Raw genomic sequence first — 20179 nt, forward strand, 5'->3', positions numbered from 1 at the left:
AAATATTCAAGCTCATGCTTCAAATATCTGACTGATCTGATACCAGCAACTTAGTGACCGATAAAATTTAATTTGCCAGATCTAAAGAGGGACTACATAGTTTGTAAAAACTCGCTGGGGTTTCTTTAGTCTTCCTTTAAACATACGCTGTCACTGAAAACGCCCAAAATATAATTGCCCTTTGCCTTTGCCGTACGCTATTAAATGATATTGTCAAATCTATGTAATTTTTCTCATGGCAAATAAACATTCAATATTAATTTAGAATTGGGAAAAAAATCAACTTATTAATAAAACTTGATTATTTTTATTATAAAAAAATGTATTTCAACAAAACATATGATCATTGCTAAGAATATTATCTTCGTTATCGATTTTCATTCCGGTGCGGTGAAGTGACGAGCTTCTTGTTGGTAAAGGCCATATTTGGTGGTTGACAGTGATTGGCTGATGTTCTGGTGTGGTAGTGAGGCGGCCATCTTGTCTTGGAAGCGGCGTTTCCGGCTGGATATATAGCAATAATTTGCCGCTTCATAAGTTGCTTTTGTGATTAACATATACAAGTATTCTAGTCTTTGGTTAAGCTCAATATTTACCATGGTAAGTAGCATTTTGATTGCATTTGGTAGTGGGAGAAAAGAGCAGTTTTAGCTGTGCAAATTGTTGCACTGTCCACATCGATCATTCCTCCTTGAGTTCGTATAAACGAAGTCGACAGCTGCTTTCGTTTATGCTAGCCTGGAATGTTTTCCATTTTTGAATGATTTAATAAGCAAGTTAGGAATTTTTGTTATGTGGATACTTCTTGCGCGAACAAAACTTCACTTTATGCATAATGGTCAGCGTCGGTGTAAACTTGTGCTAGTTTTATGGTGGTAAGCTAAGTTGTAATTAGTGACTGCGGCGTTACTCACTATTTGTTTGTTGTTCCTTATTACTACAGACGGATAGACAACTAGACTGCGCTTTAGATTTGATGCGACGACTACCTCCTCAACAAATTGAAAAGAATCTTAGTGATCTAATCGATTTGGTGAGTACTCTTGCGATATAGCTTAGCCACACTATTATTTGCGGAAGATATTTTTCAGTGTGTGTCTGTTGCTTGTTGAATGATTGCGACTGGAAGAATTTGCCCTTGGCTGATTTGGGGTTAGTCAGTGATTTACTTAATTTGATTTTCAGTTTCAAGCTAACAAACTTGCTGTCATGACATTCCTGATCATTCAGTCACCTAAATCTATTTTCTTAGATTGGTTGATGAAATATTAACTAACACATACAGATTTAATCCTTGGTTTCCTGTAAAAATATTCCTGTTTTGAATATTGGCTAGACCCCAGCTAGAATTTCCTGCATGATAAACAGCTTTAACATAATATTGTAACCCTTTTAGTCAATATACATCTTGATAGCTAGTGACCTTGACTGAATATCCAGCAGACTATAATTCCTTTAGTGTTCCCATCCTGTTACCAGGATTTTGAGACTGAATTAGTCCTGGGGTGCTTTCAGCTCATCTCCAGTTTAATATAATTTTCCTCACAGCTGACGTAAAACAAAGGAAACAAAACATCCTCAACTATAAACCTAACCCTGACAATAGTCCATAAAACAAAGAAAACTAATAAGTTATATTACACCACGGATAACCTGTGCTTTCCTTTTGGCCAAAGTTTTCAGTTCAATAAGTTGAAATGCAAATGTACACGCAGCACAATCAGAAATTCTTTGAACAAACGGATGATCTTCAGAAGTATAGTCAACTCTGATCTCTCCTTGCCGACACCACGCTATTACGGACAGCCAGATAATATGGACGGCAGCTACTGTAAATCCCCAGCAAAAATAAATTACAGACCTTTGACTGAAATAAATTCCTGTTATTATGGACTCTGGCTATTAAGGACACTAACTCGTGGTCCCAAGGGTGTCAGCAATAAGGGAGTTGACTATACTCCAATCTTTCTGTTCCAACTGGTTGAAATTGAATTTACCGTTCCATGTACACAAAATTTCAATTTATATTTTGTTGTCTTCTTGCGCCATGACATAAGTTTTTTTTTATTATATCTCTCAGTTAGTATGCACGGTGTGATTGGTCAATTTTGTATTTCACTGTATAACCCGCTTAAACTTCAACCAGTTTCATTTCCTGTGCGCCCATTTAACCTCAAAGATATAATAAATATCTCACTAACCTTGTTTTCTTGGTCCTTACCGTAAGCTACGGATCCTTGTTTCTTCACGAAATCAACGAGAAAAAACTCGGTCCGTAACTTATAGTGCGGAACTCAAACTCGGTTAGTAAGAGTTATATCTACCAAGAAGATTACAAGTTTAGTGCAAATAGAAAAAAGCCTTTCCACTTGACACAGAAGTTTCTGGAATTTCCAACCGAAAATTTTGGGTAAGTGGAAAGTGCCCGGCCATTTAGCTTTCACACAAAGGACTTGTTGCAGTAGTATCATAAATTGCTCTGAACGAGGGTAAGACTTTTATGCCAAAGCAGCTCAGCAGGTCAGAACGGTCATGTGTTAGTCTTACCTTCAAGAAAACCTTGTGTCTTTAGTATTTAAACCAATGTAAGTGACTAGCATCAATCTCAGTAATACAACAAGTCTCCAACTTTTGCCTTTTACTGTTAGTTTTACTGCAAATGTGACGTAAGGCCCTTAACCCTTTCCTGCCCAAGAGTGCCATATGGCACAAGACGCAATTATGAGCTCAGTATTTGGTCAATTTGTGTGAAATTTGCACAACCAAAAGATCTTGGAAAGATCTACAAATTGAAGGCATAAAGTCATGCCCCCCTCCTATATGAGACTTGATTTACCACCCCTCAAACTTTTGGATTTTTTTCCTTTGTACATTAAGGGCCCAGTTGATATCTTACAACAAGCAATGCACTAAGAGCTGTACATTAAGCTATAGTTTAGGGGGATACCCAGTATATACAACGAATAGGAAAATTTTCAATGTTTTTCTTCTTTCGTTTTGGACTTTTCTCACTCTAATATGTGACCTCCTCCATCTCTGTTGGTGTGATTTATAGCACACCCCAGAAAATACCTTTTAAATGGTATATCACATGTGGTCTCCCAGTTCATAGTTAACGATTTAGAAAAATTCGACATTTCCCTCGGGCAGGAAAGGGTTAATATATAAGCAGTTCACTAGCTTTCTGGTTTTCAACAAATACTGCATGATACTTCCATAGTATTACATGTAGGTGGATAAATTGAAGTTTAAGATTACTACTGTAGAATTCCTAAAGTAATGAGCCCACCTTCCCCACCCCCCTCTGAAAAAAGCGACTCCAAGGTTCAAGAGTACATGTATGTTTATTTTTCAATCAATAGTCAAGTGAAAGTGACATATGTAGCAAGGGCCATTACTTTCAGAATTTTATGGTTACCGTAGTTTAATGAGTGCATAACAAGCAGCTTTAATTTCAGGTTCCAGCTCTCTGTGAGGACTTGTTATCATCTGTTGATCAACCGCTCAAGATTGCTAGGGATAAACAAACAGGAAAAGATTACCTGCTGTGTGATTATAACAGGGACGGAGACTCCTACAGGTACAGCGCCTTATGAATCTTTCAATGTGTGCATTTGGGTGGAAAAAAATTTGACCACCTTCTGGGCCAGAATGGGTCATGCGACCATTCTGGCACCTTTGTTCAGCAAAATTCACATGCACACAAGAACATTATTTTTGAACCTGGTTAGCAGGTTAGTTCATTTATTTATTTATTGAGCCCATCTTGACAAGCAGGCCAGCCCACCTAAGATCTCAGTAAGGTAGGCATGGCGTTCCTCCATATAAACAGTCCCTTAGATACCAATCTTTACCCTGTTGTAGACCAAAGTTACTTGAAAATCATACATTGTACCTCAAAATTTTGAGCAGAAGCCTTGAAAAAGAACTCCAAAATAGAAGCCCCTATATCTTAGACACCAAAAGCCTTCAGATAATAACCCTTCTGAATGTAGGCTTGTGGAATGATAGGGTAAACTGTTTTAAGCTGTTAGCCTTGTGATTCACCTGTAAAAAAGAAATTTGCCAAAAGGCGTCTTCATCCCTTTGTACCTGTGGGAGCTCTGGTGTTGATTGTATGAACACTCCATACTCGGGTAAGGTAATAATAAAACAAAAGCAATAGAATTTCGATAGATGTTCCTAAGTGCTTTACAAATCATCTACCTAATATAACTTAACTGACTATAACTTAAGGTAAGGTAAGGCTTTATTGAGAGGGTAATATGTAACAGTAACTAAAATCACTGATGAACATGTAGCCCTCTAAATAGCAAAAACGCTTGATGTAACTGAAACCTAATTGATATTTTGTTTCTTTTACTGAAGATCACCTTGGACCAATAAATATGAACCACCACTGGATGACGGTGCAGTGCCTTCAGATAGGTTAAGAAAACTAGAGATTGATGCCAACACTGCCTTTGATCAGTACCGAGAAATGTAAGTTGAAACAGGGATGATATGAGTGAGAAGTTGCATTGTCAATAATAATAATGTTTACATGTATGTTCATTTTAAAGGTATTTTGAAGGTGGAGTGTCGTCGGTTTATCTCTGGGATTTAGATCATGGCTTTGCTGGTGTCATCCTCATCAAGAAAGGTAAGACTATTTATTCACTACATACATGTGGGGTTTCATTAATGACAGACTCTGTGCATAACCAGTTGACCTGTAGTGCATTTCAGATGGTTTAGCACAGATTAACCAGCATTTTTACATATGGCCTTGAATTTCTTCAGGAAACGTTGCTCCAATGTTTTATCTGCTGCTTTGCACCTCATTTTGTGATAGAAACTGAAATCTTGCCGAGCAGCTTGTCCATAATCATTGGTTTTTATTGCAAACGAAGCGCAAAGCCACAGACAAAACATTGGAGCAACATTTCCTGAAGGAATTCAAGGCCACATGCAAAAATTCTGGTGAATCTGAGCTAACACAACAAAAAGCGATTTGAAAAAGATGGTGGCTGTGAATTTTTGCACAATACATTACAAACATAACACAGCCGTTAGGCACCTTCAACAGACCTATGATGATTTTTTTTAATTGAAGACATTGTATTTGTGCCTTGATTTTAGCTGGAGATGGTTCAAAAAAGATCAGAGGTTGCTGGGATTCCATCCATGTTGTGGAGGTACAGGTATGTAAGCAGTGCAGGTGTTTTGTTGGACAAGCACTGTAGATGTGTTTGTAAAAAGTGCCACCTTGGATTTAAAACAGGGGAGGGTATTCATTATTGAAAATAATGGACAACACAGAGCAGTAGCCTTGTATCACAGAGGAACACGTTAAACAAGTGTTGTAGCTCATTTGTGATTGTTTTAGGTGTCCAGAGTAGAGAAGACTTTTCCTCTCAGTATTGAGTTGTCTTTTGTATATTAAGGTTGTGTTAGATTGATTTGTGGTTGTAAAAGGAAAAACAAACGTAAACACACAAAAGAAATGGTTCAAATCTCAACTGTACCAATAGTCAAAACTTCAGTCAGTTGGTGTTTAAGGAAACTTGGTCTCCAATAGGCAGTGGTGTTATTGTGCTAAGGTAAAGTGATATTCTGTTGGTGTTACGCAGCCCATTATTGCCTTGCTTTAGTAAGTTGGGTGGTAAAATGTTGGTAAAGCTACTTTACATTTGTTGAAAACTTGTGATTTCAAAGAAGCCCCTACCACTACGTAAAAAGTCCTGCTTTCTTGAGGCCTGAAATAAATAAGTCTATAGGGGTTTAAGCTGTTATGGTATCCCTTTAATACATTGTCTCTTCACACTTTTCAGGAGAAAAGTGGTGGCCGAAATGCGCACTACAAGCTGACTTCAACTGTAATGCTTTGGCTGCAGGTATGAATATTATTCATTGGCTTTCTTGGTGCATGTTTTATCAGTTTACAGATACCAATTATTTTTCTCAAACTCATTAATAATTCATGAAAAGAAAACAAAGAAAATCACTAACGTGACCATGGTTTGGATATGTGTTCCTAATTACCATAAAATTTTGCCAACTTTTGCCTTGAATTTCTCCAAGAATTATTGATCATTTGAGAAGCCATATCAAACACTCAAAAGTGTGTTTAATCAGATATCTAAACACCTCGAAGTCGTTTAAAAAAACTCGGCTGCGCCTCGTTTTTTCAACCTACTTCTCAGTGTTTGGATATCTAATGAAACACGCTTTCTCGTGTTTGATATATTACTTCCCCTTCTTTTTTTCTTACCATCTTAACAGCGTGTAAGTACACTTGCAAGTTGTTCACACTATGAACATCTTTAAGGCATCAATAATTTATTTTTACTTCTTTATGAAAACCAAAAAATAATTAAAGCTGTATGCATGTATTGTATTGTTCACAATAATGGCAGTTTCATAATATGCCATAAAATTTTGTTTGGTTGCAGACAAACAAGACGGGATCAGGAATGATGAATTTAGGAGGAAGTCTTACGAGACAGGTAACTGTAAATTACCACTAAGCAGAAATGTCAAAGTCAAGTATATTATATATTTAATGAAAAAAGGAACCAATGTCGCCGGGGTTTTGATTCCCGGACTTGATATCATGTGGGTTGAGTTTGTTGTTGGTTCTCGTAAATTTCCTAAAAATTCCGAAGTGTTTATTACTCAACTGTGCATGTGAAACAAGTTTTTATAATTATTTCTTTCATCAAATGTCCAGTATTTGTGTACATTGTCAGTCTTGCAGGCTGTGGAATGGTGAAACTTGATGACACTTCTGTTCCAAAATTTCCCTTATAGTTTTAATTATATAATTCTAATTATGGATTTACTCATTTTATTGATTTGCTCACCCGCACACTAGTGATGTAGCTTTCACTCAATAATGGAGATATAATGAACTTGACTCAATCATAGCACAGGTATTTCTTCAAACATTTTAAAATGCTATTTATTAATTTATATCAGGTTGAGTTGGACAGTGCAGTGAGTGATGCTAGTCCACATATTGCCAACATTGGGAGGATGGTGGAGGTAAAAACTTCTACGACTATAATCACTTCCATTTTTGATATTTTTGCAATGAACTTCACATAAGGCAAGAGTACAAATTTTGGTTTCTTAGAATCTTGTTCTGGAATAGGATTGTTGTATTGACCTGTGTTTTCTTTCCTCAAGGACATGGAAAATAAGATGAGAAATACTTTGAATGAGATCTATTTTGGTAAAACAAAGGATATTGTCAATTCCTTGAGGTGAGCATTTTGTGTCCAACTCTTTACAGCCTTGGATATCTATAATGTATGACTGCAATTTACTACATTCTGATAATGGAATTTGCTGATCTCTGCATCAGAAACAGTTGGTAGCACTTGATTTTACTGGCAATAAATAGACACTGAAATTCAGACTAAAGTGGTGAAACTGTCTTTTGTTCATTAAGTCAATCCATAGCCTCCTTGCAGCCCAAAGACTACAGTTCAACAGGTGCTTAACTAGCATGAATCAACCAGGAGTATTATCACCCCCTCCCTACCCCAAGATGAAATGCTAGTCCATTACATGGTTAACAGCATGTAGTGACTAGGTGATTTTCACCCCTCCCCCTCCCCACCCCTAGATGGAATGCTGGTCCATCACATGGTTCCAGTATGTAGTGACTAGGAACCTTTTCACCCCTCCCCCCTCCCCACCCCTAGATAAAATGCTAGTCCATCACATGGTTAACAGCATGTAGTGACTAGGAACCTTTTCACCCCTCCCCCCTCCCCACCCCAAGCTGAAATACTAGTCCATCACATGGTTCCCAGCATGTAGTGACTAGGAACCTTTTCACCCCTCCCCCCTCCCCACCCCTAGATGAAATACTAGTCCATCACATGGTTCCCAGCATGTAGTGACTAGGAACCTTTTCACCCCTCACCTCTCCCCACCCCCAGATGGAATGCTAGTCCATCACATGGTTCCCAGCATGCCAGAAGATCAAGCGAACCTCCAGCCATTTGAACTTCTAAAGATTGGCTTGTAAGGTGCTGAACTTGCAATCAAAAAATCTTGGTATTTCATAGTAGTCCTATATTCAACTTCTACATTTGTACGTCATGCTGTGTACTAAATAGCCAACTGCACAACCTCGTAGCAGTTGTTTTTGTTGTCTCAAGGTCCATGTTTATTATGTTCCTTTCCCTGATTTGCAGTGTCTTCAGTTAACACTTTCTTGCTGAGTGCATTCAACTCACCGTCTAGAGCCACAGAGCTATTTGTTACCTTTGTTGTAAATATTTCTATCTTTTTTTTTTCAGGAGTGTGACCAGCATTGCAGAGAAAGGAAAACAGCAACTATTGCAGCAGGACCTCATGAATGTTCTGAAGAATCGCCAAAAGTAGCTTGTTTTAGTCAGTTAACCACTCTTCTAATCAATAAGTGTAACAATCTTCAATTTGTGATGTCAAATAGGTTGCTGGAGGTTTCTAAAATTTCCCAGTTTTTGTATAATTTTGAGATACTTTCTTGACATTGAAACCATACAATACCAAAAAGAACTTTTTCCCAGTTTTAGGGTCCAAGGTATTTTGTGAAACCATGATCTTGAAGGCTGTTGATCTTTTCAAACCTTCAAGGTGTTGGCCTCCTTGTATGGTGGCTCCTATTTGATTCCCTGAGAAAAAAAATGTTTTAATGCTTTTGCTTGGCATAGAATTCATACACTGGAGATGTGTTTCTTCAAGACTAACCTTAGTTAGCCCAAGCTCGTGATCAGAAAACGTGAAGGTGACTCTTACTTATTAGCAGTATTTTCGATTTATAGACTATGTGCTCAAAATGCTTAAGTATAGCTGTGGATGTGCAATAAAACTTTACTTGGATCAATGTGGGGTTGCTTTCGTCTTCCCTGTAATTTGGGCGCAATATGTTGGCCATTTGGTTTGATGATGACTTGTTTCCTCTCAGGACAAGGTGGAAGTCAGGTGACTTGCTTGAATAAATTATTTTAGCATTGTGAGAACTGAAGTGAATTTGTTGTACAAAGTCTATAAATTTACTATACTGTGTACAAGTAAGAGTAGTTCATGTTGTCTGATCTTGAGCTTATGCTGCATGTTGTCTAACAGCTAAAATAAAGTTGAGACAGTGTCCTAACCAACTCTAACATAGCCCTACCTTGTTGAAAACTTAGTTGATCATTGCTTGTTGTGAATGTGCAGTTCCAGAAAATATCCATACTCCCCCCACGGAAGGTTTTTTGTTTTACACCCCCGTCCCCTCTCCCCCAGAAAATTCCAGTTTAGCTTCATACTTTGCTTCTAAAATGTTGGCTTTTAAGACCCCTCCCCCCAACTTCCTCAAGGAATTTCCAATGACCTTCCATGGGGTGGCTATGGAGTTTTGTTCTGCAACTGTACAGTGTTACTAAAGAGTGACTTTCATGTATTCTGAAATTTGGTCAGCAGATAATAATATTTAGCATCCTTCATTGTACTGTTGAAGTTCTGTTTTTGCAACATTTTGTAACAACATCCTGCCAAATACATGTGAACTGTTTTAGTCCTAATCAGTTTTAGAGGTAACTATTTTTTGCCATTTTCATTGTCATTAGTTTTCAATATTGTAATTAACTTGGACGGTTATCTCATATCTGTATCTTGGAAGATGGTGAATTTTCATTTTCCTTCAATTTGGATGACATGATTCTTTATATAATAATCTCCAGTATAAGTAAAATGTTTTAGATGAGTTCACTGTAGTATGTTTTCACTCATGACTATTTCAAATGATTTTTTCATACAACTATAAAACTGGCCTCTGGTTGTGATGGAACAGAGCAAGAAAGTAGTGTTCATTGTAAAAATAAACAAGGGTAGAGGCAGTATTCTTGGTGCCCTGCATTGATGAAGACTTGCTATTTGCTTTGGCCAGAGATTTAGAGTTTATGACACTTTTTTTATGCATCACCAGAACCAGTAGCTTGGTTGCTAAACAACCTCAGGGGCAGTTACTAAGAAAAAAGTGTTAAACAGCTTCATAACTTTTGAACACATTAGCTAGGCATTCTTGAAGTTGTTTCATAATGTCATTAATTAGGGACCTGCAGATTTGACTACGAGTATGAGATTGAGTACGATTGAGTGGTTTAGATAACCGCTTGTCACAACAATCTTGCTTATAGGGTCTCCTTATCTGCTGGTAAAGCCTGCCGCACACTTGAGGAAAGAGCTGAGCAAACTGCCTTGTGAGGCATCGCGAGGCCACCCACTCAGCTGTTTCCTCAAGTGTGCGGTTGAGTTTTTGTGAGAATTTTGCCTCGCGAGGTGAAATCTCAAATATCAAACATGAGAGATATTTTCCTCACCGCCTCGCGAGGCAAAAATACTCTGAGACTCAACTGCACATGTGATGAAACAGCTGAGCTAATTGCCTTGCAAAGCAGTTTGCTCAGCTCTTTCCTCAAGTGTGCGGCAGGCTTAAACAATGGCAAGAAGCGAGAGTTTTGGGGATGCGACTGATTTGAAATTTGAAAGTTGTACTCGTACTCAATCTCATACTCGTACTATGATCTGAAGGACTCTATTTGCTTACTCTTGACAACAAAGGTACGTGGTTGTGAGAAACATCTCTTCCTCTGAGGTTTCAAAAACCAAGAAACCAATGAAAGTACAGGGCCAGAGGCCTAATGCCTTCATTGTTCCAAGGTATCTGAAATCTCTGATGAAACATTTAGTATGAGCTGTGATATAACTTTTCAATTGTGCATAAATTAAAGAATACAGGGCAATGAAGCGAAATAAAATATAATGTTTGTCTAATTAGTGCCATCTGTTTTAATTAGAAAGGGCAAAAATGTTCTTAATTTTATTTTAACTCTATCTGCATACATTTTGTAGACCTTGGCAAACAATGTTGTGTGCATCTTTTTTATTAACAGTAGATCAAGGCAAATGAATTTCATTTAGTTTGAGCCCCAGTTGAGTCATGTCTAAAAGGCTGCTTCATACATCATCATCACCATCCATTGACCAAGCTACAATGGCATGGAGTTGAGTCAGGCCTGACGTTTGACACTCCACAGAACACAATCCTGCATGTAACTGACTAATTCCTCCTTCTTCTGTACAGCCGCATCCTCAATTACAGGCCTAAGCATGGTCTTGGTGGGTCAACCAAGGTTGATACAGTAACTGCTGTAGTTGTTCTTACAAAAATAAATGTAAAATAATTTGTATCTCTTCATTTTGACCATAAGATTTTTTGGCCAGATCACTCTATAAAATTGCAAACTATTCTTCAGTTAGAATGTCAGAGTTGTTCTTGCCCAAAAAATGTGTGCGCCACTGTAAGCAATTTAAATGCCACAAAAATCCACTCGGGCCTTGTTTTAGAAAACCCTCACCATTTTCCTTTACTTTTGCCAATTTCAACTTTATTCCTCCTTTATACATTGAAGCCACTTTTACAATCCCCCAGATGGATGCTTGGTTGGTCCATCTTTGTAAAGTATTCTGTTCACTTGACTGAGAGGTATGTCATAGAGCGGAGGAACAGAACCAGGCATCACTGGCTTAGTATTTTCATCCACATATTGGGCATGTTTGTCTGTTAAAATAAAAAGATATCTTGAGTTTCTCTCCAGCGATCCTCGATCAACACACAAGTGTTAATCAGCCTTGTGGCTACAACTGCCAGAGCTGAAGCGATGAGGAGTATTTTACTAACCCCCCCCCCCCCCCCCCGGGTGAGATGCAAAACCACCACAGGGTTAGTGCCAGGCCCAAACTTGACCCTTGATTTGTTTGTTTTGTTCACAACTACCTATACTTTGCTTGACGTGGCTCAGTCACGTATACAAAAGAAATTAGTTGATTGTGGGTATCTTTTGTGCAGGTCACTTGTTAAGCCAGGCTATTTCTTGTTTATAAAGAAAAAATTAGCATTTGCTCAGAAATTAAATATTCAACCAGTTTTCTTCTGAGAACCAGTCTCTGTGCCAAAATATGGCTTATTTGGAGCAAATTTTAAATTTCAAGGCAAAACGTTATTTACACCTCTCTTGCCCAAATTATTTCAGTGAGGGTTAGGGTTTGGCCTGGGACACTATGTGATGTATATCATAAAGAACATGCATCAAATTGATGAGCAATCTTGTCACAAACAATCATAATTTTACAAACCTGTTATTGTATTGATTGAATCCACTGGAAGTGTGATAGTGAAGTTGTATGCCACATAAAATATTACCACAAATAAAAATGCAACACAAAAATAAATTGGTCCAGCCAACACCCAGTACCTAATACATGAAATAAAGAAAACAAAATAATACACTGATTTCATAAAGGGTAAGTTACGAAGTAGCAAGCCTGTATAGCTTGTGGTATAGAAAGAACAAAGCCAACCAGTTAGCTCAGTTGGGAGAGCACTGTGCAGGAGGTCATGGGTTCCAACCTTGGCTGGACTAACACTCAGGGTCTTTAGATAACTGAGGAGAAAGTGCTGCCTTTGTTATGACATCTGAAAATGGTTAGACTTTCTAGTCTTCTTGAATAAGGACAATAAACTGTAGGTCCCGTCTCACAACACTTGTTCCTAATAATCTGCGGCATTTTAAACAACCCACACACTGTTTGAAAAAAGTTGGGGGTGTAGCCCCAGCGTGTTTGGTCCATCTCTATCTCTGATTTCAACTGTCTTTCACAGTAATGCATGGGTTGGGTGGGTTGGTGAGACATTGAGGTCCCTCTGGATGTCCCAGATCAAAAATAACCTAGTTCTGTATAAATTATTTAAAATGGCTGCGGTGTACTGATGCCAAAAAAAAGAAATAATAATAACAAAAAATAGCACTTGGCAACTTTCAGGCTCTTATGGCTTAGAACCACACCAGCTAAAATTGTCACCTAGTATTAAAGGTGCGAATGGATGTCCACAGGAAACCCACTCAAATAACTCAACAAGAACTGATCATTAAAATAATTCCTTTGCTATACCTCTGTGGAAGGTACGTTATTCCAATACTATGAAGCCACTCTTCTGGTACACAAGCCCAGATTAAGTACAAGCCTGGTGATATGATTCAAATGACAAAAAAAGGTGGCTTAAAAAATGACTACGCTTTGTAGTCTAAAAACGAATTTGCTAGCAGGAAAAGTTAGAAACCACTTTTGCTCAATGGCTCTCACCAGATCCAAAGTAGGTTCCTAAATAAAGTACAAATCCATAAATTGCTCGCTCTGGGGAGGGAGATGGAGAATTTTCGGCCATTATTTCAGAACGTCGCATCGCAACCTTTGTCCGCCATCTTCTTTAATTTGGAGTTTCGTGTAAGCATATACGATGGTCTTTTCTATACCGCTGACAAGAGGAAAAATCGAAAATCAAAATGGAGGGAAATGTTGAGATTCTTACATCGGATAACGTGCCTACTTCACCGGGAGAAAACGCGGAGGGTAATAGCAAAATGAATATGGAAACTGTATTCTCTGTTTTATATAGAGCTAACTTTAATTTTTATCACAGAATCTGGTGAATTCAGAATACTGAATGTGGAACCTGATGCAGAGGTATTCTGTGTTTTTTTTTGTGTCAACTTTAAATTTGACAGTTGAAGTCGTTACAACTTACAACTTAAACTAGCTTAGCTTTGCAAATGTCATTTTGAAAACGGTAAAGCCTTAGCGAATGATGCATGCACAAATAATTGAGGAATGCACTGTATGTTACTGGAAATAAACTCCACTCAAATAAGCAGACATCTTGAAGAGACAGAAACTGGTGCTCCACTTTCAATTTTAATCACCATTTACTTATACTAGTCATTATATTTGTGTTTGACATTTAACCCTTGTTTCTATTTGACTTACAGGAAGTTGATCTTACCCATGCAAAGATCGAAAAACTAGAAAACTTTGAACGATTGACTTGTGTTAAGGTAGTAAATCAATTGTGAAATTAGATCTTCATGTTCATTTATTTCTTTAATTATAAATAATAGTCTGTCAACAGTAGAACCCTGGTAACTCGAACTCTGAAGGGAAATGAAAACCTGTTCGAGTTAGCGGGGTTTCGAGTTATCGGGGTCGATTAAAATATTCAATTTTCCAGGTTAATAATTGATAGTTTATTGATTTTCAGCACTTCGGTATACAATACAGTGCAAATTAAACTTATTTCACGAGAAACCAGTACATTTTGTAACAACTGTAACGATTATCCATTCTTACGACATTATACATGATCTATTCGTTGCACTAATTAAAATCAAACTGCTCCAGTCTTTGTTCTAGCGTTAGAATTCGATCACATGATAAGAAAAGCTAATGGGATATCTCAATGGGCATCCGTGGCGAGTCATAAGAACCAGGAATTTGAGTTATTGGGGTAAATTTTGATCAAGGGAAACGAAATTTAGTTCGAGTTAGCGGGGTTTTCGAGTTATCCGAGTTTGAGTTAACTGAGTAAAAATGACTGAAAAGTTGGTCAAATCCAAGGGAATTAAGACTCAGTTCGAGTTAGCGGGGGAGTTCGAGTTATCCGAGTTCGAGTTATCGGGGTTCTACTGTATATTCATTACTTTCTTTGACCAAAAGTTTTTTATTTTAACATTTTTGTCTATACACATGTATTATGTTGTCTCTGAGTTCTTACTATAAAGTTACTGTATAAACATCCTATTAAAACAATAATATTCACTTTGTGTGTTTCAGGTTCTTTGTCTGCGGAGAAATAAAATTTCCAAGCTAGAAGGTCTCAGTACATTGACAACATTGGAGGAGTTAGACTTGTATGATAATCAAATCACTCAGATAGAGGGTCTGGACAGTTTGACCAATCTCACGTAAGAGAACTGTATTTAATGTGGCTAAATGTAATTTAGGCAAGGTTAAAACTTGAGACAATGCTGATCAGTGTTCACCTCTCTACACGGCTCAGAGGTGACCTTTGAGCTCTGCTGGGGGGCACCTCATGGTTTGCTTTGCATTCGCTTGCTTGCTGGCCTGTGAGAAACGTTATTTTGCTTGCTTACAATCTGACAGCTAATCTACTTTGCTTAAACTGAAGGCCTTATCAAGGGTCCTGTCTAATCTGCTGTGAGGCACCTCATGGTTTGCTTTGCATTGGCTTGCTTGCTGGCCTGTGAGAAACGTTATTTTGCTTGCTTACAATCTGACAGCTAATCTTCTTTGCTTAAACTGAAGGCCTTATGAAAGGTCCTGTCTAATCAATTAGGATCAGTGGATTTTGCTGTTGGGAAGGTAACCTCTCATGCTCCTTGGCCCAATAGCAAAACTGTTTGTTAATTATCACTATCTAGACCAGCTTTTTTTTTTGTCTTCTGAGGCTGGTGATGGGGGGTGGGGGGTGAAGATTCTGTCATCTCTCCCAAGATTTTGGATCTTTGGTTTATTTTCACAGTTAACTGTTTCGGAACCTAAGCTTTACCAATTCACATGATTGTGTACAGTAAACAGTATCTTGAAATATCACCTCAGTTAACAAATGAACTCATATATTTTTATTTTCAGGAGTTTAGATTTGTCATTCAATCTGATCAAGGTGATAGAAAACCTGGGATGTTTAACCAAAGTCACAAAGCTTTACCTTGTTCAAAACAAGGTCTCCAAAATTGAGGGTCTTCAAAATCTATCACAGCTTGAGATGGTGGAGCTTGGTGCAAATAAAATCAGGGTAAGAAACATGGATAGCTTTAAACCTAAATTGTGCCTTCACTGCCTTGTGGTTTTTTCTTGCACAAAATGAATTGAAGGGCTGGGAGCCTGACCATGTCTTTTGTAGAATTTTGACCACTTTTAATTTTCTCATACTTTTGTCTCACTTTTTTTGCAACACTGCTGCCTTTTTTGTTGCCTGTTTAAGTTGTTATTTGACTGGGTGAAAAATTTATTGGAAAAGGCACCTGGCATCCTTTGATAACGTAACAAGAGAAGGACTGGGAAGCACCACAAGTTGTAAGGGGAAGGCTGTTGTCGTGATCCATGGAATTTTATAAAATGACGGGAGGATGGTGAAAACCAATACAATGTTATATTTGGGGGAATAAATAATTGTTATAAGCACATGTAAATATAAGGCAAATGTGAACAATGGCGTAAAATTCAACATTAGATGGTAATGCGCTTAGCTCTTCAATATTAAGTTATTACAAACTATCAGACAAGTATTATTTTATAAATGATTGTGGAATTCTAAACATCCCCCTCTCATCTTTGATAAGGTTCTAGAAGGATTGGAGGGTCTCACACAGCTACACAGTTTGTTTGTTGGGAAGAACAAAATCACCAAACTTGAGGTATTTTTAAAAAAAGTAATAATAATTTTATTATAGAATGAATAATACACTTGTTGTAATAGACCATATTCATATCCTCCATATTTAACTGGAACTAGCTTGCACATGAGGCTTAAGTAGACGAATCATTTCACATGCAAATATTTTTAATAATATCTTCCCCTTCAAGAGCCTCTATTGGAAGATTGATCAGTACTAGTTCATTACTGAGAATACAAATATACATGATCTATTGCCTCTACGTTAAGTGTTCGGATGTTTAGCACAAGTTTATTGTAAAAAGCCATCTCAGTAATCCTAATTAGACATCAACTTTTACAAGAAATCCACGTCGGAATAGAGTATTGTATGCACTGTAGTATTGTAAGTAATGGAGTATTGTAAGTAATGTAGTATTGTAAGTAATGGAGCATTGTAACTACAGTCAACTCTCTCATAGCGACCACCTCTCGTAAGCGACCACCTCCCGTAAGCGACCACCTCGTAAACAACCGGTTTCTCAGTTAAATACTGTTTTAAGAGCTCTCTCGTAAGCGACCACCACTCAAATTTCTTAAGGGACCGCGACCACTTTTTAGGCCAGAAATTACACATATTCTTTTGTTTTCTGTTTCCGGTAAGCGACCACCCAACATAATCACGTATGATCGCTTGTAAATCATTACTCAGAAGTTACAATGAAAGTTCAATTTTGATGACGCTTCCCCGGACTGCTGACAGATAACGACAGTTCACAGACAGAGAAGATGGCTATAATTAGATCTGTAGGTAAACGGGAATTGGTACAGTGATTTGTTCCGAAATGAACCATGAACGATGTTATACAAAGTTTCATCAGAAGAATGAATAGATGTGAAAAAAATAAATAAATTAGTTTCTACAGTGTATTTGCCTTATTTTAGCTGCTAAGGTGATATTTTTATGTAATTAATTAATCAATCCAGTATTAGGATTAGTTTGTTTATCTTTCCCGTAAGTGACCACCTCCTGTAAGCGACCACTTTTTCGTGCACCAAGGGTGGTCGCTTACGAGAGAGTTGACTGTAATGTCGTATTGTAAGTACTGTGGTATTCAAGTAATAATAAATAATAATAAATAATTTATTTCTATAGCGCATTCTCCTAACGCTCAAATAGGCTTTACAGTCTCAAACATATTATAATCTATACACTAAAAAATGTAAAAAAAAAAACAAAAAAGTAAGTAATGGAGCATTGTAACTAATGTCGTATTGTAAGTACTGTGGTATTCAAGTAATAATAAATAATAGTAAATAATTTATTTCTATAGCGCATTTTCCTAACGCTCAAATAGGCTTTACAGTCTCAAACATATTATAATCTATACACTAAAGAATGTAAAAAAAAAAAAAAAATCTAAGAATCAAAAAATCAAAAGTCATTTAAAGGTCTAAAAATATGCTTGTCAAAAAAGATAGGTCTTAAGCTTAGCTTTAAAGATAGAGACAGATGCGCTGCTTTTAATCTCAAATGGAAGCAGGTTTCAGAGGTAAGGTGCACACACTCAAAAAGCCCTAAAGCCAGTCAATTTGAGCGTGTGCGTTGGCTGCTTCAGTAAAAGTATTGTAAGTAAGTAAAAGAAAAATAAATGCCTGATAAAATACAAAAAAATAAATAAATAAATGAATAAATAAATCCACTGTAGGAAAAATCACCCATTGATAAGAATTTTTACAGTTTGATAAAGATGTTAGGTGTGGTCAATAAAATAATTAATTAAACTAATTAAAAATAATTATTTATTAATTTAGTCTTAAGCTCTTACCTTTCCTCTTTTTTATGTACAGTATTCTGTAAAGTTAACATTACATAATTTTCACTGTCACACACCAGTCATGTTGTGGATTTGCCATAAGAACAGCCTAGCTAATGAGAACTTAATATAAAGCATGTGATTTGATTTAATAATGAATTGAGTGCTCTTACCAATCAAACAGGAGATCAACAAACAGCTTGCTTTTCATTAATCTTACATTAATTTTGTTGGTTTCCCTTTTGACAATCAAAAACGTTTCTCATGTTTTTTGTTTTGTCTGATCTACTACTTATCTTTATGTGATCTACTTCTAATCTTTATTCCCAGAATCTCAGTTGTCTCACAAATCTGAAGCTACTCAGTATACAGGTGAGTAGATCTGAGGAAAATGAACCATTATTACAGTCAATCCACACCATGCATGACTGATGAAGTTTTGAGTTTTGAAATTTAAATGACTTGTCAGTTTTGAATACGCCGGCGAGATTTCAGAGTTCCCGTAGAAATTTCCCTAGTTTATCGATGGTACAAAGCTATGGATTTTTATTTACATTACAGCATTAAGTATTTCAAGAATAACAATTGTATCCCCAGTATTTTGAATCTTTTTTTCATTTAATGCGGCTTTTTCAGAAAGATTTCGGGAGAAATGTTTAACATTCCATTCAAATGCCAGACATTACAAGGAGAAATTCGAATGTTCATTTCATTCTAGGAAATAATGGTCACACGTGACGTGGATTGACTGTAATAGTGAAATGCTTTCTTGAGCAACAAAATTGGTGCAAATTCATCCATAACAAGCCCTTTAGATCTTTTAAAATACTTCCTTCCCTCATTGCACAAAGTAAGCCGTAGAAAAACACCAAGATCACACCAGCCCATACATACTCTTAGACATTTGTGCCACAAGGTTGAGAAATACTATTTTTGGCATTAGTCAATCTATGCTTAAGGGTTTGATAAGCCTTAAGTTAAGGTTACTTTTCTTGTATTATCAATATCATTAATATTGAATGTCGTTGTTGTCAGAGCAATCGAATTGTCAAGCTGGAAGGTTTAGACAGTTTGGTCAACCTGGAGGAACTCTATATCAGTCATAATGGAATTGAAGAGATAGAGGGCCTTGATAACTTGGTAGGTTTGGGTTAGAGTAATTTGTGAATTGATACCACGTATGGTGCTGTAGTCTAAAAATGACCACTGTGGGAGATATGGTCCCATCATATCTTCCAAGGTATTGATCTGAAAAAGATTACAGGATTTATTTGCCAGTCAACTTAGCACCTCTTAGATGTGAAATGAATTTTGAGTTATGCCAACGAAATGATATTCCTGTACTATATATTTTTTTAAAATACCCGTAATAATTTCCAAACGACCAACATGGAAAGATTGGCTTTATTTTCCGTTGAGAAAGCGTTTTTCGTTACATCTGACGTCATTTTTATTGACAATAGCTATGAGCCAATCAGCTCGCAGAAATCTTAGAAGTTATTATAAAATTAACAAATCGACGGCAGTTTTCTATGGTCTATACTCTTATAGACCATAAAATGACGTCAAAAAATGTTCAAAACTCAAGTGCAACCACGAGCCGCAGGCAAGTGGTTTCACTGCCAAGTTTTGGACATTTTATGACGTCATTTAATGGTCTATAAGAGTATAGACCATAGAAAACTGCCGTCGATTTGTTTTTTACAATAACACGGAAAAAGTACGAGCGGAATTGACTATTTTTTTCGTTGAGAAAGCGCGCGCGTTACACTTGACGTCATTTTTATTGTCTGTACTCTTATAGACAATAGCTACGAGCCAATCAGCGCGCGGGAATTTGGACAGTTATTGTAACACACTTCGCTCAATTTCTTGACTGTCTTATTTTGTTTACACAGACAAAACTAACAACATTGGATTTAGCATCGAACAGGATAAAAAGAATAAAAAACGTCTCCCATCTTATCAACTTGGAAGAATTCTGGGTAAGTTGAATGTACCACACCTGCATAAATAACTAGTCATTAGTGAGGTTCAGAATCGCGTTTACGACAAAGGGCAAACGTGAGATTCCCGTACATAGATGAGAATAGTGCAAAATAGTTCTGAC

At 37.0% G+C, this 20179-nt stretch overlaps 3 protein-coding genes across 3 annotated transcripts in view; 2 read left to right on the top strand and 1 right to left on the bottom strand.

The window, feature by feature from the left end:
• The first annotated feature begins 441 nt into the window (after nucleotides 1-441).
• Nucleotides 442-9887, top strand: LOC146488819 (F-actin-capping protein subunit beta). The gene is made up of 12 exons (XM_085113956.1): nucleotides 442-600; nucleotides 944-1033; nucleotides 3459-3580; nucleotides 4369-4482; nucleotides 4563-4642; nucleotides 5122-5183; nucleotides 5814-5876; nucleotides 6435-6488; nucleotides 6961-7026; nucleotides 7171-7247; nucleotides 8295-9421; nucleotides 9540-9887. Exons 1-11 carry the CDS (start codon nucleotides 598-600, stop codon nucleotides 8377-8379), a joined length of 816 nt encoding a protein of 271 aa, XP_084970082.1. The 5' UTR covers nucleotides 442-597; the 3' UTR covers nucleotides 8380-9421; nucleotides 9540-9887.
• Nucleotides 9888-11293: 1406 nt separating this feature from the next.
• On the bottom strand, nucleotides 11294-13320 carry LOC146488820 (phosphatidylinositol N-acetylglucosaminyltransferase subunit P-like). The gene is made up of 4 exons (XM_085113966.1): nucleotides 13168-13320; nucleotides 12976-13048; nucleotides 12160-12278; nucleotides 11294-11584 (listed from the first exon to the last, which is right to left on the bottom strand). The coding sequence occupies exons 1-4, from the start codon at nucleotides 13265-13267 to the stop codon at nucleotides 11442-11444; spliced, it is 435 nt and encodes a 144-aa protein (XP_084970092.1). The 5' UTR covers nucleotides 13268-13320; the 3' UTR covers nucleotides 11294-11441.
• An 11-nt stretch (nucleotides 13321-13331) lies between these two features.
• The window catches only part of LOC146488821 (uncharacterized), a 7762-nt gene continuing 914 nt past the window's right edge, over nucleotides 13332-20179 (top strand). Inside the window, exons 1-9 of the mRNA XM_085113949.1 lie at nucleotides 13332-13434; nucleotides 13505-13548; nucleotides 13851-13916; nucleotides 14692-14822; nucleotides 15511-15673; nucleotides 16221-16295; nucleotides 18400-18441; nucleotides 19105-19209; nucleotides 19968-20054. Coding sequence (XP_084970075.1) covers nucleotides 13368-13434; nucleotides 13505-13548; nucleotides 13851-13916; nucleotides 14692-14822; nucleotides 15511-15673; nucleotides 16221-16295; nucleotides 18400-18441; nucleotides 19105-19209; nucleotides 19968-20054 — 780 coding nt within the window. The 5' untranslated portion in view covers nucleotides 13332-13367. The remainder of the gene's footprint in view (nucleotides 13435-13504; nucleotides 13549-13850; nucleotides 13917-14691; nucleotides 14823-15510; nucleotides 15674-16220; nucleotides 16296-18399; nucleotides 18442-19104; nucleotides 19210-19967; nucleotides 20055-20179) is intronic.

This window comes from Pavona decussata, unplaced genomic scaffold (genome assembly GCF_977016875.1).
Source record: "Pavona decussata unplaced genomic scaffold, jaPavDecu1.1 SCAFFOLD_8, whole genome shotgun sequence".
NCBI lineage: Eukaryota > Metazoa > Cnidaria > Anthozoa > Scleractinia > Agariciidae > Pavona > Pavona decussata.